General features: G+C 42.5%; 1 protein-coding gene across 2 annotated transcripts in view; it reads left to right on the plus strand.

Moving 5' to 3' along the window:
• The window catches only part of IKZF2 (IKAROS family zinc finger 2), a 109,060-nt gene that overhangs the window by 58,240 nt on the left and 23,164 nt on the right, over positions 1-27,656 (plus strand). For both annotated transcript variants that reach the window (XM_065637424.1, XM_065637425.1), the window contains exons 4-5: positions 3,839-4,105; positions 12,774-12,941. In XM_065637424.1, coding sequence (XP_065493496.1) covers positions 3,839-4,105; positions 12,774-12,941 — 435 coding nt within the window. The remainder of the gene's footprint in view (positions 1-3,838; positions 4,106-12,773; positions 12,942-27,656) is intronic.

The following is a 27,656-nucleotide window of genomic DNA, read 5'->3' on the forward strand; positions in this document are numbered from 1 at the left end:
AGCTTTGTGTTCATAAGTAGAAGCTTTTGTGGCTGCTTGACTTTTTTTTTTTTTTTCTTGTCCCATGAAGTGTTGTGCTGGACTGGGAAGAAGTGGAAGGAACTTGTACTAACTGGATGGAAATGGTTTGACTTCAAGTTCATGCTTTTGCAGCAAGCTGAATTACAGTTTATCCCTATTGCTGTGATTTTTAGGAAAAGTGCCAAAAACTTTTTAAAAAAAATCCATTTACTTATTTTATGCTTTGCTTTGCCAAGGAATGAGAAAGCCTGCCGCTTTTAGCAAGCCTGTAAACAAGAAAGGCAAGGGAACCCGGGGTGAAATTTGACATGGAGACTTGTGTATGATGCAGGATAGCCATACACATCCCTTGAATATTTCTTTTTTCTTTGCAGCAGAGTTCATTGTGCTCTCTGAGTTCATGGCTGTAGGTGGAAACAAAGACAGTGCCACAAAATGTAGTTTCAAAGTCTGGCTGAGAACAGAGAAAACCAACTATGTGCAATTTAAGCACCTGTTTGTATGCAAGCTACCACACAAGCCTAATATATACACTGGTATGATGTAAGGCAGCGGAGATGACCTGATTAGCAAAGCCCTTGCAATGAGCTGAGGAGATCCCTGCTGCACTAGTGCTCCCCTCCTTGGAGACCTGTGACTAGTCCCAGCTGAAGGAAATCTTCCCGCAGCAACAAGAGCTAGCAGAGGGTTTCTGCAAATGGCAACGAGAGTGCTCTGTGTGTGCGTGAAGGTGAGGGAAGCAGAAGAGTAAACAGCCTGCGCAGCTTCGCAGAATAGCTGGCATATTATGAAAGATGCAACATGAATTACTTGGGCTTTGCGAGCTATGTTTGCAGGAGTTGTGGAGTGCTGTGTGTTTGGAGGGGCTGCATTTCAGCAAACGGCTTGCTCCGTTTTGTTGTGCTGTTTATCCGCTTGAATGAAAGCCGTCATTCAGCAGAAAGAAACGCTAGGGCAAGATAAAGTAAGTGATCTTCCAGTTTATAAGCTCTTGCAGCCTTGCTGTTGTACGTGCTGAGCAGACAGAGGTCCACAGACTTGAATGGGAACTTGTGGTGCTCGGCACTTATTGCAGTCGAGTGTTTATTATTCTATGTCAGAGAAATAGAGACAAAAATTTATGTACGTAAGAAGACACGTAAGATTCAAGGCTTTCTATCTCTCTTGTGAGTATGTATAAATATACACAATTGATACGAGGGTTTTATGGTTATTTTGTGCATTACTGTGCTTGGAGGGTGTGCAGGCTTGTGGCAGAAACCCGAGGTTTTAGGTGAGGAGCTCAGGGCACCATTTTGGCTCTGCCCTGGCTACTTGTGTGGCCAAATGTATTAAATCCTGCTCCTGAAGGCAGTGAACCATTTATTTGGGCTTCATTCTCAGGCTTGCTGAATACCCCCAAAGGCTGCTATTATTAGAGGGAACTGCCATTCCGTAGCTCTGGAAGTGGGCTCTCCATAAATCACCAATGCCTGCTTTCCACGGGGAGGTGGGACTAGGGCCTCGGCTTTTTCTCCCTGCCAGCCTGCGGAGCCAGCAGTGCTCCGGCTCTCCCAGCCCCTCCACCGAGGGTGCGTCCTCCTGGTCCAAGGCTGGTGATGGCAGTGCCGCCCACCAGACCTTGGGCTTCCCATCGCTTGCCGTGGTGGGGCACGGCCCCCCATGCTCGCCACGCAAACAGCCTCCTGCTGTTTCTGCCTTTTTCCCTCCCCTTGTTGAGGTGGCGGTGGCTTCACAGAAGAAGCTATTCAGAAAAATGTACCCTGTCCTTCGGGGGTGATCTGCAATTACATAAAGTTCAGGGTGTCTCTTTCATAGCTAGGTTTGTGAGAGGCTGTTTTTAACCACAGATTTCCCGGTGTGTGCTGGTAGTACCAGGGTTAACACTGCAGAGCAGAGAGCTGTCTCTGGGGGACTGTGCTCTTCCACCAGGCTGGGTGTAGGTGGGGTGGCCATCCTGCACCAGCACAGCTGTGCGCTGCCCAAAGACGCTGCCATCGTTTATTTAAACAATAAATGCATCTCTGTGGCAACAAAAATATCAATTCTCTTCTATAAATGAAGCGCTCAAGTATTTTCTAGTTACGGACTGTTTTGATGATGGTGCCAGTGCTGATACCAGTCTACTGTGATCTGATCTGGCTGTGTCCTTGCTCTGAATGGGCTTTGCCGTAATAGTACTTTCATTCCTTAGCTCCCATTAGCGCCTTGATGAATAGTGGAAGATGTGTTTCAACAGTTTTATGATTAAAAAGCAACATCTTACCATTGTTTGGTCTCTGGTGCCTTTACTCTGCTCGTTATGCTTTGCCTAGGAGTAGCAGCAGTGATTTAGAGTTACAGCATCAACATCAGTCTCTGAACCTTGTATTTTCTTTAACCGTAAATTCTGGGGAGGTGAAGGGAGGAAGAAGGTAGAAGTCTAAGTAGTGGGGTTTGCTCTGGCATTTCCAGGCTGGCTGTTTGAAACTCTAATGCCTCACAGCTCTCAGATACATTTAGTCCTGACTCTCTTATTTGGTTACCGGACGGGTCCCCTTGGGCAGCTGCTCTGGATCCCGCCTAGCCGGGGTTCGGAGACTCTGGCCAGGCCCAGGGCACGCATTTGCACTCTGAGTCGGCTGCTGTCACCGGCACTCGTGCTAATGGCCTTAGTACAGAGGTCAAAGACTGCTTATATATGAAGGCTGAATCGCCTCCTTTTTAAACCCCTCAGCAGGGTCAAGGCTTAGGGAAGCAGGCACGTGGGCTTACCCTCAAGCTGGCACTATGGATACAGAGTGTGACTCTGGGACAGGTCTATCAACAGTTTTGACCAACGAAGGAGGTGTCGAACTGGGGGTGTCTGGTGATTAAAACCCCCCAGCACCAAAACCCCATGTGAAAAAGCCTGATGCGTTTATTTTCTTTAAAGATTCGCTGATCTCACAAGCTTTGATAGTTATTGGAGGTTTATCCTGTGACCTGAGGATCACAGAAATCAGTGAGGAGCCCATCAGTTTAATCATGCAGATATGAAAGATCTTCAACTATGCTTATTTCACTTGCAAATATAAATAAACCAGCAGCCTATGCCGTGCTTCATACGTGTTTGCCTGGATGATGTCCCATTTACGTGAATCAGAAGATGGGAGCAAAAAAGCACTGGAATCTCATCCAGAGATTGGTCTCCCCTTCGTCAGGAAACCTGCCTGTGCAGGCAGGGCGATTTGGAGATTACCGACACAGCCCACAAGCCTGGCTTCGCTCTGTCCCTGCCTTTTGAACAATCCTGCTTGAGAAGGGTGATTGTTTCTGTGAGCTGTGGCGTTGCCGTGTCCTGTCTTTGGAAACCCTGGTCTTGGTGCGCTAGTTAGGAGAGACCCGGAAGAAGCTGCTGTGCCTGTGTCCTTTGCTCTTGTGACCTGGGCTCCTTGAATGGAAGGGAGCTACTGTGTTTCAAGCTGAGAAGCGGGAGGTCTGTTCTTAAGCCTGTTGCATCTCTGCAACTTTTGGTAGATCTCTGGATCATGCTGTGCCTTAGTTTGGAATCTGTAAATTAGGGATAGAAAATAGTAATTAAAAATAAAATCAAAACCACACAAACCAAGGCCTTGAAGAAATACGCAGTTGTAACTTGTGGTGCCATCACCACCATGAGGTCCTCGTGTTGGTTCAAGGCTGTGCTTTATTTTTTATAATAGTTTATAATAATTTTATAATAGTTATAATAATTTTTTAAATAATAGTAGAAATTTATCAATATTAGCAATTGGGAATGTAGAAGGTACAAATTTTTTAATTATTTTTTCCCTTTTTTTTTTTTTTTTAATTTCAGCAAATTCAGTAAAGCTAGAAATGCAAAGTGATGAGGAGTGTGACAGGAAGCCCCTGAGTCAGGAAGATGAGATCAGGGCTCATGATGAAGGAAGCAGCCTGGAAGAGCCCCTCACTGAGAGTAACGAGATGGCGGATAACAGAAAGATCCAGGAGTTAACGAGCGAGGGAGGAATCCGGCTTCCGAATGGTAAACTGAAATGTGACGTCTGTGGCATGGTTTGCATTGGGCCCAATGTGCTAATGGTACATAAAAGGAGCCACACTGGTAAGCAGCTGAAAGAAATTCTGATGACTGCCTGTGGCGTCTGATGTTGATGTTACGTGACAACTCTTCTCTCTTCCCTTTTCATTCATGGGGTAACAGGAGGCTGGGGAGGGGAAAGACAGGCTTCATTGGTTTGTTTCTCTTCCTGCTCTGCAAATTCTGGTGATGCTGTGCTTCTGGCAAGCATGGTGCTTCCTTCACATTGATTTCCAGCCTTTGGTTCTGAAAAACAGCACAAAAGTCTGGAAATTGCCTTTTTTACTGTTATTGACTAGGGGCAAGATGGCATGGTGAGGGTCATTCTCTGGCATGTGGGGGTGTGTGTTTGTGTGTGTTCATGTGTGAGTACATGTGCAAAGCTTTTGAGCCTTTAAGGTGAGTCTTAGATGGTCTTCCTGTGGAGGTGCTCACAGGTGGACAACGCCAGCAGTTTACTGGGGATCTCACACCTGCTTTGGCTGTGGCTGGGCGTGATGCTGGTAGCCCGGCAAACTTGGGATTAGCAAACCCCACAGAGGACACTCATTACCTAGCGATCCTGGTGCTAAAAATACAGGTGGTGCTAGAAAACAGTGCTCTTTGGTCTTGCAGAGGTCTACCTGGCAGAGCCATTGTTTCAAAAAAGCACTTAAGCTTGTGCTTAACTTTTGTGAGTTTTAAGCACATGTAAATCATCTGAAGTGCTACAATACATGCTTAAGATACACACTTACATCTTGTTACAGTTTTAAGCACAGGTTTCTGTGTTGGAGCCTCAGTGGGTGTTTGTTCTTCATATTTTTTGGACATAATGAAAGATATTTTGGTTTCTGTCTTTCTCTGTTATTATTTAATGGGGAGAGAGACTCACAGTGACTGAGATCTGCTAGGATATAAAAAGAAAAGTGGGATTTTAAGGTAGCGTAAGAAAGACTTTGTGTAATCCCTTTGCAAACCTTGTAGTTTGCAGTCAAGTAGTGTGCTCTTCATGGGAAAGAAATCAATAGATTTTCTGTACAGAGCAATAATAAATATATATTACATAGTTAATGCCCTGTATATAAGTTGTATTGATAATAACTTAATATAAATGTATAATGCAAAGCATTGCAATATCATTTATGATGCAGTCATGATTTTAGACAGCAATTACGACAGATGAAAAGCATTAGCTGGAGAACCAAAATCTTGATTAACAATTTGACATGCTGTTACTAGGAAAGGGAATAAAGAATGTAACAGACTGAATCCCCAGCTTTCAACCTCCCTAAAAGTTTTTGTTGGCACTTGCATGTATCTGAGCCATATGTATTGTAGGTGCATTGGAGTCCACATATTTGAACTTGAGCAGCTAAATTAGACCTGCTAAATTTAGATTTAGGTACTTAATTAAATGGTCTGCATTTTTTGAGATATTGAATAGCTAGCGCCTCTTTTAAATACAGACAAGCTGCCTTTTTGATGTTACGGAAGGCACGCAGATTCAAAGTGAACAGAACAAAATCTCCTGTGCGTGCAGGCAAGGCGACCGTGTGCAGTGCACGGGTAGGAATTGTGTAACTGGTGGATTCTGCCTTCAGGCTACTGCTGGTTCCTGTAGAGCTCTGACTCTCTTCCCATCTGAGCAGAGGAGCTGTGATGTATTGCTCTTTACAGATGATTTCAAGCAAATGGAAATGGCATTCCTTTTCATGTGCAGCTCAGTGCTCTGCTCTCAGTAAACCAGTTGGCAAATTTTGCGTGGGACTTTTTTTTTTTTTTTCCCCCTCCGCTTTGTTTGTTTGTTTTTGAATACGTGCTGCTACTTCACTGTCTACAACAGAAGGAGAAGTTTGCTTGGATTTCCACATCCTTTATTTTAAGGAGTATTTTTAACATACTGGTATCTTTCTTTTCAAGTGCAGTATTTTAAAATCTCTTGCCACTTCCTCGGCAGCCGGGCGTGATGGGCTGGCCCCAGCTCTGGAATGAGCCCTGACCTGTGGGTAGTCTGGTTTTGCAGCCCAAGGGAGAATGGTGGAGGGAAGGGAGGTTGTCCCTGGTGAGTGGAAACGGATGATATTCTTTGTCAGCTAATGCAACTGGCATGTAAATCCTTACCTCTTAAAGCCAATTTAAGTATCTCTTGGGAGCTGAATCCTGCCTTACTCTCCTCTTTATCTGTACACAACCAAAGCATGCTCTGGCCAGTTGTTTGCATTGGCAAAAACTAAAGGCCTTTTCCCTTCCTCAGAAACCTGACAGTGTTCTCTGTAAATCACACGAAATTCTGCGGTCCATAGTAGAGGCTGTAATTTGCATGTATGCTGGGATGAGAGTGGCTTTCCTTACACTGGGGACCAAAGCTTTGCGAGAAGTTATGCCATATGGCTTTGGCGGTGTGCACACATAAAAGGGCACGGTTTTCTCCAGCCATTACTCATGTGTTTCTAAGGAGCAGTTGTTTCCCCTGCCATGTTAGGATGGTTCAGTCAAACAGATACAGGGATGGGGAAAATAATCTGTGCTATGGCTGAGGCCAGAGTAGATAAGCTCAGTGTCCCATCTTTCATCCTCATTTGCTGGAGCAATCCGTTCCCTCTGATGTCTGCAGTCACCCCTTACCGTGACACATCGAGCTGGAGGTTTCCCATTCATCCTTTGGATCCACACAAGCGCTGCCTCATGCACGCGGTGCCAACGATGTTCAGGTCCACGGCACCTCTGTCATGGAGCCCGTGGTCCTGCTCATCTGATACCAACAAACACATTTCTCTGAAACACTGATAATTTGAGTGAAGCATCTCTGTAATCTGCATGGGCATCAAGGAGAAGGCCTTTCTATTTATTTGTCATCACTGACAGAAAATAAATAAAACATTCAGTGTGGGAATTAAGTGTGATGCACTCCCCGCTTTTGTGAGCGGGGTAACCCTCGCCTCCTCCCTCACATGCCACGTCCTCGTGTCAGAAAAATAGCATGTGTCAGGTTTGATTTATTTTCCTCCTCTCCCATACTATCTTCTTTTGGTCCAAATTTCATATTCCACAGCACATGCCCTGAGTTGCGGCATCTTTATCAGAGTTTTTTGTAACTGCAGGAGACGTCTGGTCACAGAATATTGGCACTGGATGCTCCAGGGGCTTGTGCTTGGGCATGTTGAGGGAAGGGGAGAAGGGGAAGATAAGGTCAATAATCCAACTTGTCTGAAGTAAAGAAAAGGAACTCCAGTGATTTCTCACCTCTTTAGGCTTTCTGTGAGCGGGCCTGAATGAAAATTTCCTTGCTTCTCATTTTCGGCAAAGCAGAAACCATTTGCTGACACAGCCGTGCTGCTGCCTCTGTGATCTGTGCGGTCCACACGTTGTTCTCCCATGCGCTGTGAACTGTGATTTTTCTCCGCCCTAATGTCTGGTCCTTCTAGTCCACTGCTGGATTCTGAAACACTTTTTATTTTTAAGGGAGGGCTGGGATCATGCTGCTTATTTTAAGAATGCCCAGAGGTTAAATGCTTTCTCTGTGGATGCAGTGGAGGTCCCCGTGTACAGGGCATGAGGCAGCAGGGACAGCAGTCTTGCTCTGCTTTCACTTTGGGCTGCTGATAGGTTATTTTTAGGCTTGTTGGGGTTGCTAACTGCAGGAGGGTCTCAGCTCTTTGCTTGCACTCCACATGCATTTTAGTACTGTAAAGTCAGTGAAATGAGATACGTTATGTGCTTAAGAGGGAAATCTTCATGTTCTGCTTTAGCAGCATCCGTAGCATTATAACTGAACATACGCAACCCTGGAACTCTGAATGCTATTTAATTTTGTTTTCATGCAGAGTTCAAGTTTTTGAGACACAATTAATAAATTGAGAAAAACCCAGCCATGCTGTTCAGTGTAAAAGACTTTTATGCCTAAAGAGCTAACCAGGAACAAATTTAAACAAATGGTCATATTAACACATTACAATTAACTCTGTTGGACTGCCTGTCTTATTATTCTAGTTGAAGGGTTTTATTTGGTTTAACTTGTAATTTGTAACCTAGCACACGCTCCTACCTCGTGCAATCTGAATCAGTTTGGCACTGAATCAAAAACTGTAGGGCCAAATTTCTGCAAGTGGTGTTTTCTACTTAAATTCCTAAACCTAACTTTTCCAAAAGTCTCGTTTTCTACTTAAGCATAAGGAAGGAGAGCTTAGATTCTTTGAAATCACTCTCTGCAGAAGGATGTTTTACTTGCAGTACTCAGTAACGAAACTCTTCTGATATGTTTACCAGTTCACTTAAAGGATTTTTTTCTCCTAAGAATACACTTATAAATCTGTGTACAGAGGACACTTGGAAATCACTCAGGATTTCCCAGGAATTTTTCATGAGAGATTTGTCACTACTGTTTAATAATAAATTACCCTATTGGCAAGTAGGTTTTCCCAACAAAAAAACTAGTGAAATCCCCAATTTCAAGTGATGTGCAGCCTGTTGAGTGAATCTGATAGAACAGTAAGTAGGTACGTGGACTAGATAGTCCTCAGAATAACAAATACAGAAATAAAGCAAAGTTGTCTACTCTGTATCTTGCCTGGGTAGAGGCAAGTTGCAACTCACTGCCTGTCGGTAGCAGAGCTGATATTTCATCTGTGCCCCCGGGACAGAGCAGAATCTGAGCAGTTGCAGCATCTGATGAATCAGGATAAATGTTTCATTTTAACTGAATATTAACGAAAAGCCTGGTACAGAAGAGTGAAAATCAATATTATTAATATGAGCAAATACTTTCTGATGGCAGCATGGGCACAGTAATTTTGCATTAAAAGGTTAATAAAAAAAAAAATCCTGTTTGAGAAATACCTAAGCTATCCTTTGCATCAAAAGTATGTGCCAAACAAAAAGAGCTGAGGTCTTAGATATACATTTAGCCAGGACAGATGTTAAATGTAGTCCCTCTGGACCCAGTTCTTATATGTAGAAGAACTCTATCCTGGCTTTCCTTGTTATTTTGAAGAGGCTTTAAAAGCAGTGTTATTCAAAAAAAGGAATTAAAACATTCACAGGATGGGACTGGAGCACTGCTGTAGAAATAACCGGGCCTTGCCGTTAACAAGAACTAGTGCACTATTTTGTGAGATGCCCTGTTTGATTTCAAAGGAACAGAAGTTGCCAGCCAAGGGTTATGAAAATCTAAGTCTCTTTGGTTGCAAGTTCTGCAGGCACTTTGTCCTCAGTTAAATTTCTGTTTTGGTACAGAAAATATCACTGATGTATTTTGCACCGGTACGAGATTCGAAGAAGGATAACTCATATTGAAACTTCTGCGCAGCACTTCCGTGCTGAGGCGGTAAAGGAGAGTTATTGCACGGGGAAGCTTCCAATTAAGCAGAAAAAGGAGTTGGCTTGCTTTCTGAAATAACGTTTAACATATACGTGGTAAAATATGAAAGCTATTAGTAGGAAGTTAATCAGTTCAGACGCCTGGTTTCAGGTTGTATCAGCTAGACAGCGTTGGTAGCTTGTGCTATGAAGTCCCCAGCCAGCTGCCATATATTAAAGATACTTATATCTTGTTAACAACCCTGACTCCGTTGGTCCACTTCACCTTTCATCTCAGTATTTGTTTACACAACAGCAAGATAACTTGTGTACTTTAGATACTGGTCTAACTAAAGAGCAGTAATATTTCATTATTATTTTTCCTGGAGGAGACATAGCTGTAATGGATAGATGTTAAATAGCGAACTGTGAAGTTTCAGCAGTATTTTACTGTAATTTAGAGGTTAATATTTGAAATCATACCTTTTAATTAATACTTTATTTAACTGTAAAATGATAAACCCTGATAGATTTTTTTTTTTTTTTTTAATTAATTTAATTCTTGAGGCTGTTCCCTGGCACAAGCCTGTCTTACTAAGCCTTTAGGAAAGGTAATACTCTGCAGCTCCAGCTTCCTTGCCTTGTCCATTCCTGAAGTAACTTTAGATAATTAACTTGCCTGCACTGGAGAACAAGGCTTTTAAAGCATTCTTGGTTTTGTCTGGCTTTAAATCTTAAATCTGGAGTTGAAAAGAAACATCTTTTTTGTTTGGTTAGCTGTTCCTCCCCTCTCCCCACTCAGACTTTTGTGTGTGTGTGTGTGTGTCGCTAAAGTTTGAGGTTTTTCTGCCCTGGTTTAGCTCTGAAATAGAGAAAAGGTTTGATACTTAAACTAGACTAAGAATGCTTTGCAGTCATGTAGCTTTCAGTGTTGAAAAGCAAAAAGCTCAGTCATATATCAGTACATGCCCTTCTTATAAAAAGTTCTTATTTTAATAAATCAGTGTAAGTTTATGTAGTCAAAAGGTAAATACATAGGTAGCTATAATTGTGAAATACACACTGTGTCAGTAGCCCCATGTAGACACGTGCCACCTGTTTAATAGGTCTGTAGTTTCTGGTCTGCCTGTGCTGCCGTCACCCCCAAAGACAGGAAAACATTTTAGACAGAGTCAGGGCCTGCCATGTAGGGAAGAAATTTATTTAGGTGAAGACTTCTTGTCAGTGGATCTTTAGTTTGAAGCGTGATTAGTTTCAGCCCGTGAATAAAAACTTTTACTTTTCACGGAAGTGTAAGGGAAATGAATAAGGATGTCAAGGTCGTTATTCTGTTATTAGGAAATAATACTGGAGAACTGTTTACAAACCTACTAAGAAAAGACAGTGAGATAAATAATTGGAAAACAGTCTAAAGGCACTGAAGTGGTAAAGAAGGCTGGTTTGCTAGTAGCTGGAGGGGGCATGAGAAAGCAGAGTCCTCTGAAAACCAGCAGAATCTTCTTCTTATTCCGTTCTTACCTTTTTTTTTTTTTTGGTGCACCCTTCTATTGCATAATTGTCAGATTAGCTGTGCTAAGTGTAAAAGCTGCTAATCAGTAGTGTGAAGGTGTGACTAAAATTACGGTCATCCCACAAGCCTGCAGCTTAAACAAGGAGCAAGAATCAAATGATAGGAGCAAGTATAATAAACAGATCAAAGCAGCTATTTACCCAGAGTTGAGCCAGGAGGAAAAAATGAATTCATGCTGGCTCTAAATAGATACAAAGGTTATTTAAGGTAAATTGTGCTATTGTAGCATATTCTGTCTGTTGCAAGAGAGGAGCAGGCTATTGGTGACTGTAGTGAGTGTTTTCATGTCATCTTTGCCACGGAACTTCAGTGCAGGGATTATCCAAATTCCTGCCCAAAGGCTTTCAGCATCTATTCAGCTGCCAGTTTATTGAGGAATAATACCTGCTCGTATGCGGCCTCCAAAATATCGAAGATAAGTGGCTGATGTAGTGGGTAAAACGCATTCATTGCGGAGTTTTAAACACAGCAGGAGTAAAAGGAAAGACTTTAGACTTGGTAAGAAACTCACTACCTTCTTTAATGTTGTCATCCTGAAACTGAAGCTATCATTCCTGAATACTGAGAAACCTGTCAAAGGAAGGGGTTTTGCCTCTTTTCTCAGACAGCGAAAGCAAAACAGAAAAGAAAGAAGAAAAAAAAAACGCATATATTTTTCTGCTGCAGTCTCTTTACATATCTCTGTTATGGACATTTTTAAATGATATAGAAGATGATAATGGCTAATCAGATCCTTTAAGTACAGTGTGGGAGTTTAAAAGGGAAACCACAAACTCTTTATCAATTCCAGTGAGCTCGTGTTCAGCAGATTAGAAGACGAGCTTTCTGCCCTGATTTTTTTTTTTTTGGTCATTACTCTGTAGTGTCCTTGGCAAGATTGTAAGAACCTTAGTATCTTCTTCAGTGCACCTGCAGTGCTTTCAGATGGAGTTTCCAGTTCGCGCACATGAAGTGAAGTTGCAGATGTACGGCACATACATGGCACACCTGCCTTCTGCTGCCCTCCCGGTAGGACTGTAATGCTGGCAGTGCTTTCAACCACTGAAGCAAGATTTACTAGTACATATCTGTAAGAGCTTTCTTCCTCCCTCTTTTATGAAGGATTAACATCAAAATCAGTTTTGCATGTGTGTGAGAATGCATGGGGTGAAGTGAGACGGCGAAGTGTAGAGTTTTTTTTTTTTCTTTTTTTTTTTCTAATCAAACGAGTCTTTTCAATTAGTTTTACTTAGAGCACAAATTTGCTTATTTCACAGTTTAATGGCACAAGATTTTTCTCAGTGTTTGCTGCTGCCCAAAGCTTGTGGGCCTGATCCTCACTTGCATCAATTCTCTTTATACCACTCCAGCAATGCAAAACAGCCTTCAAAAAGAGATTTAAGTTAATGTATAATGTAAGTAAAAGATTTGGTTTAAAGCAAAGACCTTAATATCTGTCCAAGTCCAATTGTTATGATCAGTTCTAAATACTCATATTGATTGGACCTAGACCAAAAATAAGTGAAAAACCATAGAGACACATACCACAAAACCATAGTTATGGATCTAAATTTTGAGCAGAGCTCATCTTTTATGAAGGATAAAACCTCAGAGGTGGAGAACTTTATGAAAATCAGGCTGCGTTAATCACCTCAATCTGAGGCTACAGAAGGAAAGAGCCTTAAATCGCTACTGGAGGCTTTGCTCCTTGCACAAAAGAAATGGCCTGTGACTTTAGCAAGTGCCACGTGATGGTGGTGGGGACCGTACCTATGTAAACTGGCACCGTTACAAAGAACGGGATAATGGGCTCTGCGCATCTTCCCATGTTTCTTGACTGCTCTCTCCCTTCCATTTCCCTTTTAGGTGAACGTCCCTTCCACTGTAACCAATGTGGTGCCTCTTTTACCCAGAAGGGGAACCTGCTGAGGCACATCAAGTTGCACTCTGGGGAGAAACCGTTCAAATGTCCCTTCTGCAGCTATGCCTGCCGACGGAGGGACGCCCTCACAGGACACCTCAGGACGCACTCTGGTGAGTCCACCTTGTCTTCTATTCCCTCTCGCTTTTCCCTTTGCCATTACCGTTTAAGTGAAGCAGGTTGTGAAAATAAGTGTGTGTTCCTGGTGGCTCTGGGTCTGTACCATCCTCTTCAGATAGCGCAGCTCTGAACTTTGGGAAAGCCTTGACGCGAATCAGAAAAGCTGTGGTTCAGCCACACCTCTCCTTTTGTGTAACTGAGCTCCTCTGCTGATGCTATCGTATTTCTCTGTGAATGTTTCCTTGGGTGTATCCAGGCTTCGCTGGTGGATTGTTTTGACACTCTCAGCCCCAAAGTGGCTGTGAAATTCCAAAGATTGCAAAAAAGAACTGTGTGCTTTTGGAAGCCTGCTTTGCTTTTCATACCCATTTCTTCGTCTAATAAATGCCATGTGCTGGTGGAGTTCATACTTGTTCAAAAACCTCCTGATTGCATTTTTTATTCGGTTACATCTTGCTGTGAAATCCTAATTCATGGCAGCCACAGCACTTGCGCTAGAGCAGGTGCTGTCGGAGACCCACTGGGTTTGTCTTGCTATTTGATAGTATCACGTCTATATCAAGTCTACTCGATATCTTCTGAAGAAATAAGCACTGCATGACAGCACGTTAGTAGTCATGTTGGTAGCCCTGATGATCAGGATCAGATGTGTTTCTAGTCCCTGTGCACTACAGCAAGGGGCTGCATTCTGCCCACTTACTCGTTTGTGTAGGACTCTTCTGGGAGATCTTGACTTGCTGCGTTTTTTATCTCCTAGGATATTCAACTTTTGTGTCCAGGCCATTTATAGAAAACTCTGTTTTTCATTGTTGAATGAGCGGAGATAATTGGACTGGTTACAAGTGACAGCATTAGAGATGAACTTTTTTGAGATGTTAGCAAATGTGTGACTACTGAAACGCAGTGGTTGAAGTGCAGCCGCAGACAGAAACTCTACAGGTGAAAATGTGATCATGGAGCTTCCCGACTCTTTATACGCACTTCTTCTGCAGGGTCAGCCTCACTCCAGTAGAGGTGTCTGTTTTATAAGCATTAGGTTGGTCTTAGGATCCAGAGTTGCCTTGACATTTCCGGGAATCGGAAAGGATAAGCTAGTAAGCTTGTCCAGATAGACTTTGGGGCAGTCCTGCTGACGGAAAGCTTGAGCTTCCACGGGAGTGCAAGTGTGGGACTAGGCTGAGGGGGAATTGCTTGAGAGTTGTCAGCCAAGAGGATGTGATCTGAAAGTCAGAAGGGGAAAATGTCTGTGCAACTGTGAGGTGCAATTTTCACACGTCTGGCTGTAGCTGTAGTTTCAACTTGAAATTTAGTAAAAAAGAAAGCACAATAAAAATATTCACAATAGGGAGTTATGGCATAAAATAACCCACATTACAAAACACGAACATTGTGGTTGAAGATTGTTTTCATAATATGAATATAGATTTTGTTACCTAGATACAGCCATTGACAGCGATTGTTCCTTCTTCCTGTGTGAAAAGTGCATGCCTGGTGTTTCTGCTTTTTGCGTGAGGATGAAATGTAAAGGTGTGGGATTTTCAGAAGGCACCTAAGCTGCTTAGGCACATGAGTTCCTCCAGAGCTCCTTCCTTAACTGACTGAGCAGTGTTCAGCAGTGCTCCATCTGTAATTTTACGTTTTGTTTTCAATTGAGAAAATGTCACCCTGCCCAGTATCAACTGCAACAGTTTTCATCAGAGGGCCAGCAGGAACAGACAAGTGCTCCCGCAATACTCTCCAAGGCAATTCTTCGAGTAGTACTCAGAGATGAGATATTGCCCTAAAACCTGGCACCCACCTACGCAAAGGTGAAATGCCAATCTGAACGTGAGCATGGAAGTTAAGGTGTCTTTCTGTCCCTGTCACGTAGGCAAGCATGGTTGGCATATGCATGCATATGTGAACCTGGTCATAGAGAAGATGGGTAGATGCTCCCTAGAGATTTTCAACAGTTTTGTATCAGTGTACTATACAAGCACTTTCTGCTTTAATGAAACACACGTTGATGTCTGGCAGTGGACCTTGAAGGTATAGCAAATCTAGTAGACTTCACAGAAGGTATTTTCAACCTAAATAATTCTATGAATGTTTACATCTTCTTTTTCTGATCAGAAAAGAGGATATCAGATAAAATATAGAAAGAAGATGTTGAAAACTATTTTGAAATATGAGACTTCAATCCAATTTCAACCCAGTATACTTAATGTCTAAATTGAAGTGAGTCTGAATATGTTTTTATATCTATAAAAGGAAAACTCTTTGTATCAGATCCTCAGCTGATATAGATTGGCATTACATCCCCTAGGCAAGGAAAGTTACTGCTGTTTTGCACCAGCTGAGAATCTCGCACATGATTTCATAATGCAAGACCAATTTCCTTTTTTATGTTGTATGTCTGTTTCCTCTTTAAATAAGAGAGTGCTATTAATCAAAACACCCTACTCTTTTTTTCCTTCCCAAGAAGTTTTTAAACTACTCATTTTTTACAGAAGGCAGAGTATGCAAGAAAGGGATTGAAGAATGGTTTTATGTATTTTTCTATTTTCTCCCAACTAGTCTGATCTGTGAATTGGAAAGCATTTTGTTTGTGTCACCACTTAGTCAGTTACACCCTCTCACTACTGCCACTTAGTCAATTTTTCCTGTGTTTACGGTAGGGTTTGCATACAGTAAGACAGGAAAGGTGAAAAAGTAAGGAAATGTAATTGCAAACAGAAATTAGCAGAAGCATCTCAGAGATATTTGAAATAGCTGAAACTACTACTAACTTGAAAAAAAATTAATTTATGACAGCTTTTTTTTTTTTTTTGCTTTGGATGAATTTTTTGTTCATGCTTTTTAATATTTTCTATTTATTTGAAAATGTTTCTAAGCATCACAATCCACACTTTGCCTCCTCTTCTTGTGAAGAATAATATCTTGCTGTGTAAGTGTTCCCAGGGTGAGTGGTTAACAAAATATTAGTTTGCATCTGTAATGCTGCTGCTGTTTGACCCTAAATAATTAAGGACTTATCTCGCAGTGGTTTACTCCTGCGATTATTTACCTTTTACTGACATATGGAGTTCTGATGAACTTTGTCTCTATATTTTCCTCCCACACGCAGCTTTTTTGATTTCAGGAAAATAATGATGCCTTCAGGATATCAGTAGGATAATGCCTGGGGAGAGATTCATGCACAGAATTACACTAAGTGTGGGCATGAGCCTCAAGGTACTCACAGGACTTTCAGATGTTGTTTTCAGAATTAACTCCATAGTTCCACAACATAGATAGTACAGGTGAGGTGCCCGAGTGGGCTTCAGGACATGAGCTTATGGACAAGCTGTGGAAGGCTGGGGCAAAATTAGTAGCCCCTCCTGCAGGATGCACTTGGCAGACCAGCAGGGATTTGCTTCACTTTCCTGCCTTCTGCTGCTTTTAAAGAGGAAAACATCCAGGTAAAGCCAATCTCCTGATGGCAGTCACGCAGTACCTGCTATCTCACCCTGAGACGTGCCCTTCTTCTCCGTCATCCCTAGAATCACATGAGACAAAAGTGGATAAAAACCAGATGAGATGGATTCTACTGTAGGCCATTAATAAACAAAAACCCAGAAGTTTTAAAGATGACAGTTGATCTGACAGATCAATCTGATGGCTAAAGCACCTAGACGTTGACCTGCATACTTGGAAATGTATGATGTGCGACCTGATGCTATTTCCTCCTGAAAAGCCAGGCATCCTCAAATGAGCACGTAAAATCAGCAGTTATGTTTTGACATGAATTTCTCTTGTGTCTAAAATGGAACCAAATCAGCCCTCCCCTCATAATGCTGTTGTAAACATCAATGCTTTGATAGTTCTTGAAAAAGTCAAGGCTGCAATGATGAGCAATCTGGAAGAGCCCATAGAAGACATTAGTGCACTAGTTTACAGAGCAGGGCTTGGGCAGTAAGCCGTAAATGAGGGACAGGATCACTTGCTAAGGGGAAAACAAGACATAGAATAGGTTTTGATTAAGTGAGAACCGCCCCATCCATCCTTTGTGCTAAGCAAGGATGGTACTGTGGGCAAATTATTTTGTGATTTTTGTGATCAAAAGACTGTCTTGTCATGCATACGCACAAACTAGCCATATGAAGTGCTCTCAGGCAATCTTAATTCTGGAATTTCCTGATTTTTCTCTATTTCTTGGCAACTTCAATCATGTTCCCTTACTGTAGGAGTATGTAAGTGTTATTCATATATGAAAGCAGTCTTACTGTTTATTTCTACCTAAAAAATGAGTAGTCAGATCGTTTTTTTTTTTTTCCTGTCACAGAAGCTTTTCCTCACAATACATTTTAAAATTTGCTTCCAAGCTACTGTTTTCCTGTTAAGAAAATGCTTTTTTTCCCCTTTTCTGGTTTTAACAAATATTTGCTTTTTCCTCCTCCTCTTCTTCTTGCGTTGCTGCTGCACGTTGTTACTGCCCAGCTCTTCAATAGCACTGAACTAATGGTATCATTTTATTTGCAAAAGAAAAGCACTGAAACATTTGTTTTGAAAAGAATGGCTTAGGCAAAAACTCCTGAAAGTACAATCTTAGCAAACTATGAACAGTGCGCAAGATAAAAGGCACGTATAATTAAAAAGAAAAATGCCTCCTTCATGGAAATGTAGTTTAGTAATTCTTTCTATGTTTCTTGGTTTGCAAGTTTATCTTTCTCATTTCTTTTTCTCCATAAGGACTTTTATTCTCAGCTCCTCCTGGCTGGTAGTGAGCCCTTCAAGGTGTCCTACATGCCTGCAGTTGCATGGCTGTTGTCAGCAGAGCTGACGAGTGATATCTCTGTGTGTCACTGTGCTCAGAGGCAGGAGGAACCCGATTCCTAATTCTGTCAATGTGCCTGATTTCATACGTGTTTGGGAGAGTCATCCCACCTGTGAGTATCTCAGTCCAGCTGAAAAATAGAATGAACAAGCACAGTACTGAAAAACACAATGCTGGGTGTGAAGTCTTGCCTGTTAAAAGCCAGTAAAAATTATTGAAGCAGTGGCAAGGATGGTTATTAAGAATAATGAAGAGTCAGTGTTTTAAACTGCTTTTTTCATCTTGAAGAGACTTTTACCACTATTAATATCTCCACTTTTAAAAGGCCCAGGATCCACTCTGTAGGTGTGTTTTTCGCGGATGGGAACATCATAATTAGTAGGATCTTGGGACCTGTAATTCTCATTGCACTCTGAGCTGGATTGACCCAAACATATTGTGAATGGGGAAAAAAAAAAGTGAACAAGTAGGATATTATCTGTGAAAAATGAAGCAAGCATGTGAAGAGGTGAGGGGATATTTCACATACAAATCCCAGTTCTGCAAATAGGTTAGCAAACAGCATCTTCCCCCAGTTGTGATGAGCCGGTGGGCATTTATTCAGTTGATCTGATATCTAGAACTCTATTTAATCACGCAGGGCTTTTCTTCCTCTCAGGTTTTCTTACGCCGTTTCAGTTAAACTCAGTGGAATTAACCTCATCACAAAATCATTTTGTGTTTTTTCTTATCAGACGCCAGGTTCCAAACTGTTATTAGCATGTACACAGGACTGCAGGAGCTCTGCTTTCTCATTAATGCTTCCAGTACCTAGAGGCCTTCACTCTGTGGTGTAGAGTCTCTAAAATCTCTGGTATTCTGGGTTTCATACGGTTTGTGTGTGCATTTTTTGGAAGGTAACGTCAAAATGTGTACAAGGGTAGGAGTTTGGTATGCCAGGTCTTTCATCCCCTAGGCATCCTCATTTCAAGTTTAATCCTCTGTAGAGCCAACTTGTATCCCATGCTTTGCTAAAGCTGCATCTAAACCTGATCCTTGAAGTGGTGGAGTCCTCTTCACCTCCAGAGCGCTACTGTGACAAGTATTAGTATCAGCTGTATGAAAATACCATCTTTTATGTGCTCAGAATTATCTCAGTATACAAGCTTGGTCATGTTAAGCCTTTTCTACAGAGCATAATTATCACTGAGAAACCATTTTTGATTTAAAGAGGCTGTAAAATCATCATCTTTCCAGAAAAAAAAAAAAAAAAAAAAAAGGTGCATTTGAGCTTTGTTTTCTGAGGGAACTTGTGTAAAGATATGGTTCTACCCAAAGCAAGAAGAGTTGACTCTTTGCTAGTTGGGCTTTTAAAAGTCTTGAAATTCCATAATGATTCCCTCTTATCTGCAGTGCCTACGGATCAGTCTTTGACATTTCAACTCGGGAGATCTGTTTCCAAGAGATAAGACAGAGAAACAGGGGAAGTGTTGCTGGTGAGCAAAGGTAGATGTCTTTTGTACCAGCATCATGAATCTCTCTCTCCTAGGACTGGGTGTCAGCTTTTTTTCCTTTCCCCCCACCAGCTCTGTCTGGGGTGTGCAATTGAGATAACAGGAACAGATGCTGCGTGGCTCCCTGCTTCTCGTGGTGCCCCAGCGTAAGCAGGAGGTGGCTTGTTCCTTTAGTGCTTGGTGGCTGCCTGTAAATTGGCCAAATAGAGAGAGACTCACCCACTCTGCCAATGATGAGAGGCACCAACACCATGGGAGTATCTTCGTTCTAAATATCAGTTCACAGCAAGATTGGTAGGTGCTAAGATTTATCGTGCTATCTGTAAGACAAGTCTTGTGCCTCCTTCTTCTATCTCTCCGTGGAATATGGCCTTGCTACGCCTCTGCTACTTACAGGTCCACCAGCAAGTTCTGTGTATTTCAGCAGGGAGAAGGGAGAGAGCAAGTCTGGAGGGAGGTTATATCATCTCCTTTCCATGGTCATCCAAGTATCCTTTCCTTAATGAGTCGAAGTGGCAGAATTGTGTGTTTGGTGTCATGTTAAGTCTTTGGACCCTTGGCAAGGAAGAGTTTTCTGTTAAAGCAGGAGGCCCTGCACCCCAAAGGGGGAAGAATACTAATGCCCCAACACTGCAGCTTCATCATGAGGGGGGGTTTCCCCAGGATGGATTTTAGTTCTGCAGTGCAACAAGGCGCTCACAAGGAGGGGACAGAGTGTCCTTTGCCCCTTTCTTCAGGCCTCCTGAACCTACTGTCACCTCATGCAGAAGGTCAGATAGCACCGCAGTGCTTAGGAGTAACAAGTTCCTTATTTAGACAGCATCATCGTGGTGTAAGATTCACATGGGATCACCCCTCATTAATTTCAACCAGTTCCTTTCTTCCTGATGGAATGCCTGTGCCAAGATGGAAGTTTATGTTTGGGCCGGGAATGCTGATGTCCAGTTTACTGCATGTTTTCTGTCTCCACCCCATGTTAGCAGTTCACATCCTGGCATCATCAGCCAGACTCTGTCCCTCTCTGTGTTGCCTCAGGCCATACACAACCGGAATGAAGCGCCTGGTTCTGCCCTACTGGGCTGCTATTTGGAGAGAAAACAGACACTTCTCCACTGCTGGGGGATGCCAGTTCTTTTTCCTTTCTTTTTCCTCTGGGCTTTTATTCTGCCACAGTGCTACATGTGGGATTTCACTGGCATCAAAAAAGCAGATGAATGTGATAAGACTTCTGCGTCTAGAGCAGCAGTCCTTTTAAGCAGGATGCCTAACCTGTTTTTGAAACATCCAGAGAGACTGTTTCTATTGCCTCCCTAGGGAGACAATTCCACTTCCCAGCTGCTTTTTATAGCTGTGACTCTCATCCTGATATTTCACCTAAACTAGCCTTTCTTTTGTTGCAGACTATTGCTCTTCTTAACACTATCTTCTCTGACTGTGAGTTATTCTTTTGCTCAGTTTACACTGTGACAGTACATAGTCATATGTCTGGCATTGATTCTGTTCTAGTCTGTCTTTATCTTCCAATCCTCTCATGTCTTTTTTTTTTATTACTAATTTTGAATTTTTTACTACTCCTGTTCACTCATTTATGAGGGATCTAAATTCATAGATTCGTAGAATGGTTTAGATTGGAAGGGACCTTAAAGATCATCTACTTCCACCCCTCCTGCCATGGGCAGGGACACCTTCCACTAGACCAGGTTTCTCACAACCCTGTCCAGCCTGGCCTTGAACACTTCTAGGGACGGGGCATCCACAACTTACCTGGGCAGCCTGTTCCAGAGTCTCACCACCCTCATGGTGAAGAATTTCTTCCTTATCCAGTACATCCAGTACAGATGCAGACCCCTTAGCCTCATCTTTGCCTCAGTTGTTTGTCAGTGAAATCAAAATAGAGAGCACTTATCAACCTGTCATGATGGTGGGAGGGCAGGATGCACAAATGACTGCAAGCCGCACACGTTTCTGCAATGAAGGTCATGTAAGTACGTAGCTGAGTATTCTATTGCTGCTGGCACCCCTGCTGCATAGCATTGCACGTTATCTCCTTAGTTTTACTTAGCCTTTGTGCAATAGTGAAATGAGATAATTACAAAGTGGAAGGAATAATAACTTTGTATTGTTACCATAACCACTAAGGTATTATACCCTGATACCAGTGTGATTATCTTTGACACAATAGTAAGGTGATTATTGATAATGCTAAAGGACTTACTACTTAGCCTGCAATTTTTGCGTCTTGTTTCCTTCATGAACCCTATCTATTTCATCAGCCCAAAGCCTGTGTGAAGTGAGTGTGTGTTGTTCCCTCGTTGTTATCTGTTTTTCAGTGAAGGGAAAATGAAATGGGAGAAAAACGCTATGAGAGCCGATTTGCAAATTCAGGTACCTTCATGTGAATTACTTGTCTTTCTGCACCAGAACTACTATGGACAGGCTGGCAGGTGAGGGTGTAGTAGCTTAGGTTTTTAAAGATATGTAATACCTTTGCTCCTTTAAGTTCAACCTGTAGAGGCCTCTTCTGGCCTTGTTTTCCTTGTCACCAAGGATTGCTTCACAAATCCAATATTTTTATGCTCAGATTGGCATATGGACATACAAAACCGGAATTTAAGGTGCAGCTGTAAGCAGAGGCATTGTACAGCAAGGCTCCAGACCACCTTTGAGAGCTGGGTGCCTCATTGAATTAGAATAGGCTTGAGGGATGTGGTGCAGTGTATTAAGAGTCGTCCAGCTCTAGAAGCAACACTCTGAGGTAGCTGCAGTGGTTTTTGCAGAGCAGAGATCCAAGTGGTGGCTGAGAGCTTTCTCGTATACTTGAGATGAAAACATGGTTTCAACTTGACAAAGCCATGTCTCAGCAAAACCAAGACCACTTCTTGCACATAGTCTGATTGAGTAGCAAAATACCACAGCAGCTCGAAGGAGGAAAAAATGTTTGGCTTATTTTTTCCCCCTAAGAAAATTATTTTCAAGGGCAAAAAGCTTTTGCATATTGTCTCTGAGGAAAGGAGATCCAGCATTTGGAGCTGGCCATTGTCAGTTCTTGAAGGAGTTTGTGAAACCGTTCAGATTGAGAATGTTTGAGCTTGGAATCAAACAGTGGTTTGAGGCCATCTTTCATTGCTATCTCAGAGCTGTTCTATGGGGCAGTGCGAAATGGAGAACCACCATTGACATTTTTGATAATATATGAGTGTTTTAAGGTGAAAGAGAGGTATTTGTGCCATCTGGAAAGGAAGCCAAGAGAAACCAAAGGGGAAAAAAATAACCCAGTTAAGACCATACCATAGCAGAGCTGCAGAAAACTGCTACTGATACATTCTCCTGAGCTCTCAGCAACCTGTAATTATAAATTGGCTTACAGGTAACATATTGATGGATATCACTCAAGAAGGAAAATGAGAATGTCTAGAGTTTTTTTACAGTGAACCTGTACTGAACTCTGTGTGACTCTCCTCCTATTTATAACCCTGTGTGAAGTTCAAGGAAACTTGTCCTGGAGGTTTCCCATGAGAGGGAACTGTGTTTTTACCTGACTAAAGCTCTCTGGATATTTTCCCATTTTTTATTTGATCTAAGTGTGAACTTTCTCCACCCTCTGCCCCTCCTTCCTTTCTGGAGTGGTTAGAGAGGCTGATTACAGCCAGGATTACACAAGAGATGCCAGTTGCGCACGTTTTGCATAACTGTGCTGTGTTGATTTCAGACAGGGTGCCCCAAGTTCCCTCCGTGCCTTGCAACAGAGAGTCAAGATCTCTATCTTCATTCCTGAAGCTGGAGAAATGCTGGTGAGGCCCTGCCTATTGAAACTTTGACAAAGAGCACCTGGCTGGGACGCTCCCCAGCCACGCAGTTATCTGCACGCTCAAAGCACTCACTCTCAGAAAAGCCTCTGCTTAAAGGTGGTTTGGGCCTTTTGCATCAAATATATGAGTTGCTCTACCCCTGTGGGAAGCGCTGCAAGTAATCGGTGGGGCAGCATAACCGAGTAGGATTTTCATTGTTGGGCAATGGAGTTCACTGGGATGCTGCTCCTGCCCCAAGACTCCTGCCCAGAGAGCCAGCTGGTCTGTATTAAGGATGGGGGAATGTGCTCCCCAAGCACATGTCCTTTCCCCCCAGTCAGACAGGTGTGAATGCTGTCGGGTACTCTGAGATGCTTGAGGGCCTGTGGTAAGGATCCTGACCAGAAGATTAAGACAAGCTCATCCCAGTGCTGATTGTGGGACCAGTTCACTATGGCTCTTATCTTCAAAACCACGGAGGTCTATTTGATTTCAGCAAGAATTAGGGGCCTGGGTCTTAGCCTGTGCTTCAGTTGCTTTTGCTGGGAAATAGATACTTTCTTGCGCCCGCCTCTTTTCAATTTGGAGTAGAAGCCTGGGACAGCAGAGAGCCTCCTCACAGCCGAACAGGACCGGGGCTGCTCTGAGCTGCCCATGGCACGGTACTGAGCTGTGGGATAGAGCTGGTCTCACAAGCAGGCAGAGTCCAGACTAAAAGGCTTCAGGCTCTTCCTAGAAAATAAATCACATGCAAAGGATGCACTGCTGAGAATCTGATGATGAAATTTTTATATAGAAAAGAGACACGGGCCATAGACTCTCTCTCACTTGGATACCCTTCATGTGCATGCATTTTGCTCGTCTCCTTGGAGACAGTGGCTTGTCTGAGAGCAGCTAGCCTTGGCTAGGAAAGGCCTGACATTTCTGGTTTGTGAGATGAAGCTGTGCTGCTGAATTTTCCAACAACCACAGAGGCATGATTTGATACGAGCATAAGCAATTCTGTACAAGGTTATCATGTGAGTATCTTTCTCTAATACCTCTCCGGGGACACCACTGGGGTCCCTGGTGTGAAAGACAGATTTGAAGATCCTTGAGGAGACCCTAGCAATCCCCGTCCCTCAGATATCAAAAACGTTTGTGAAATTTCTCCCTTCCCTTTCCTTCTGCCGAAGAGCTGAGTCAGCTGGACTGGCATGTCTGGAACTCTGTGGCACCGCGAGCAGGCAGTCTGCCAGCTGCATTACACACCGCATCCAAAGGAACACGTCACTCCTTTCTCTCTCTTTCTTTTTTTTCCTTTGCAATCTCCACCCTCTCCCTTTTATTTTTCCTTGTTGATCCGTGTAGGTGAGTCAGAGAAACCTGCTCATCCACAACCTGTTCCTTCTTGCCAAATCCTGGAGCAGCACTCCCAGTTCTTGTTAGGTGTCAGGAGTAGGTTATGAAAACAAAATCTGATACAGGTAGCATGCTTGGTATAGAGCGTGTACTGTAAATGAAAATTAAATGCACAGTAAATGTGCCACTTACAATGTGTTTCTAATAGAGTGATGTCTTTTGTAGGAGGGCACTTTGTTATGTGATTAATATATAACATTAGTTTTCTTCCTATGAAACACCAGGATGGAACAGGGAAATTACTTAAGGTGTAAGAAAGAGCATATTTAGGGAGAAAAGCCATCTTAACTCCACTGGATTTTAAACCGACAGAAGAGTGGGAAATTTCCAGTAGGAAAATAAGTGGTTCCTGAAAGTGTTTTTGAACAAAATGACTGAGCTTTTGATGTCAATTGTAGTTGTGCTAATCTGAAGAAACTCCATTTATATTGGCACAATTCTTCAGAGTGTACACTATTGGTGTGTTTCTAACCCTAGAAGTTAACAAAATCGTGAATCTGGAATTCCCAGATCGTAGACACTTTAAAAATGAAAGATGATAAATTTGCCTTCTTATTTACCTTATGATATTTATTTCATGAATGTGGAGGGAATGAGAAAACATGCAAGCTAACTTTTCTCCTTGGTCAACTGAGTCCAGGAGCAGGAAGCTGAAGGAAAGCACAGTGTCATATCTGACTTAGAGTGGAACTGCAGGTGCTGGTAAGGCTGTAGGATCAGGTGTGTCTCAATATCCATAGCTACATTTCCATCAAGCAGCATCAAAGGATTGATTTTTGGCATGTGTTGTTGGAATGAAGCTGCTCAGATTCAAAAAATAGATCATCCACCAGGAAAAGTGCTTTGTTTGACTTTTATGTGCCACAGTAAAACGTCCATGTTAGCTATATTGTGAAAAATGTATCCATTATCTTCATATCATTAGTCTTCTATGAGCAATGAGTTTGTCGCAAGGGCTAATGGTGAGCCAACTTCAGGAGGCTGCAAGTACAGTTTTGGTTGAGATGCGCGAGATTTCTGCCTTGATCAGCATGAAGTCTGGGATGAATTTGACCTGACTGGTGTACAGTCCCTGGGACGGGATCGCACCATTGGTGAAGAGAAGGGAAAAGGCCATTTTGTGTCAGGTAATATATAACTCATAGTGAGAAACAGTCATTTCTCAGAGAGTTCAAGTCCAAGACAAGAAGGCTGCAAGGTTTACTGCCCAACCACCTTCTGCAGAGGATGAACCTAAAATACAGACAAAAAGGGACTTGTCAAAGGCATTCAAGGCATCAGTGTCGCAGAAGGGAATGAACCCAGCGGTCTTAAATCCCCATCCGCTGACTCAGTTACAAGACCTTCCACACATAAAGATAATAAAAAAGTAGAGAAGTTTAAAAGTAAGAAAATAAAAGAGATCTTTTCTTCTCTTAAGTATTGAGAAATGAGAAGTTTTGCACCCTTTCACTCTTGATTCAGACTTCACAGAGAAATCACCTCTTTTAAATAGCCTAGTGGAGCCTGCAGTATGAATTTTTGTTTGTTTGGTTGGTTTTTTTCCATCAAGGAACGCAGTTCAGCATATTCAGAGTTTCCTAAATTCCCTCTTTTTACAGGAAACCTTTTAAAAGTACTTCCGGACATTTAGAGAGCCCTGTTTTGTGTTCTCCAGCTTTTTTCTGTCTTTACTTGCAGCCCAGGCAGTTGCTTTTTCTTTCCTTCTTTTCTTTTTCTTCCTTTTGGATTAATTTCACACCCATATTTAATTTCCTTTCATTTTTGTCTGCCTCCCTTTCAGCCACGATAACAGTTTCTGAATCTATCCAGGCCTCGTAGTGCAAAACTAATTGCACCAAAAAAAGAAACATCCTAAAACCCCAAATCTTTCCTCCCTTCCTCCCTTCTTGTTCGCTCCATGGGGCAAACCTAAAAACTCATAGGTTTTAGGAAGTGCTCTGGAACTGTAGTTACTTATCTTTTGTGTTACCGAAAAAGAAATACAACTAGGGAAGATATTGAAGCTAACAGGAATTGCTGAATTTTATTGCCCAGAAAGGATTAACATAGCTTCAATGTCAGACATAGACACTTGGTGTTGAGGTTTGTGCTAGAACAGAAGCTGCCCAATAACCCAGATTCATGTCTCAGAGAGTTAAAGGACCACATCATCCTTTAAAAGATACCTTTACTCTTAATTTTTCCTGTGCTAGGAACTGTTTTCATAAAACAAAATCATCCTGGCTTCCTCCTGCCAGGTACTACGACTAACTTTGCATATGGAGCACTGAGCACCACGAGTGTTGGTGATGAGCGTGGCAGGGAACGGAGGTGTCTGCCCAGCCCTGGTGGCAGCACATTCATTTGCCTTGGTGAAGCTGAGTAAATGCAATGAGAGCTGGGATGAGCTTTTGGGAGCAGGGAGCAGCCCCAAAAAGTCTCTTCCTGGAGGAGCCTTTAGCATCAGGTTTTCCCAAGTATGCAGCACAGCGTGGCTCAGTGCTGTCTGCCTGAGAAAAGTCCCGCCTTGATTTCGAGCTCCTCTGTAAGATTGCTGGTAAATATATATGTTGGCAGAGAGCAACAGGAGCAGATAGGAAAACGGCATAAGTAAAAGGAGTCAGTCAGCTCTTTTTCTGTTTGGCCTTATTTGACATCTGTGCAAGAGATGACAAAACCACATGCTTGAGCAGCAGATCTTTACGAGAGTAACACAAAGGCATGGGCCACATGGGTTCTGGGGCAGTAAGGAAACGGAATAAAAATTGTCGTGTCCCAAAGGGGCCCATTAGTTTCACAGCCTGACCTGGTTTTGGAAGCAAGGTTCCCTTTATTGCTGGCCTTGATCAAAATAAGCAAAAACTCCCAACTTCAGTGATTAGGAAAAGAAGAGGAGCTGTCAATATTATTCCTCCTGTATCACTGTTATCTTTATGACAGCTTGCTGTTAATAGTCTGTTTCCAAAACTTTGTTTCTGACAGTGACAAGAAAAGGGAAAACTTACGTAAAGGGAAACAGGAGCGTGTTCCTCCTGTCTCCTAATATATGACATAAAATTGAGAGATGCCAGGTGCTGAAAGAAATACATGTAGGTGGAACAGTGGAACTCGTTGCCACAGGATGGGAAGAAATGAGCTAGAGTTAAGGGCTTGGTCAGTGGTTTTATGCAGAAGGAAACTATCTAGTGCTATAGTGGAAGCTAAATGTCATATATTCTGTCTCCCTTTGTTTATGTAGTATAAAATAAT

The sequence above is a fragment of the Caloenas nicobarica genome, chromosome 6, assembly GCF_036013445.1.
Source record: "Caloenas nicobarica isolate bCalNic1 chromosome 6, bCalNic1.hap1, whole genome shotgun sequence".
Classification (NCBI taxonomy): Eukaryota; Metazoa; Chordata; class Aves; order Columbiformes; family Columbidae; genus Caloenas; species Caloenas nicobarica.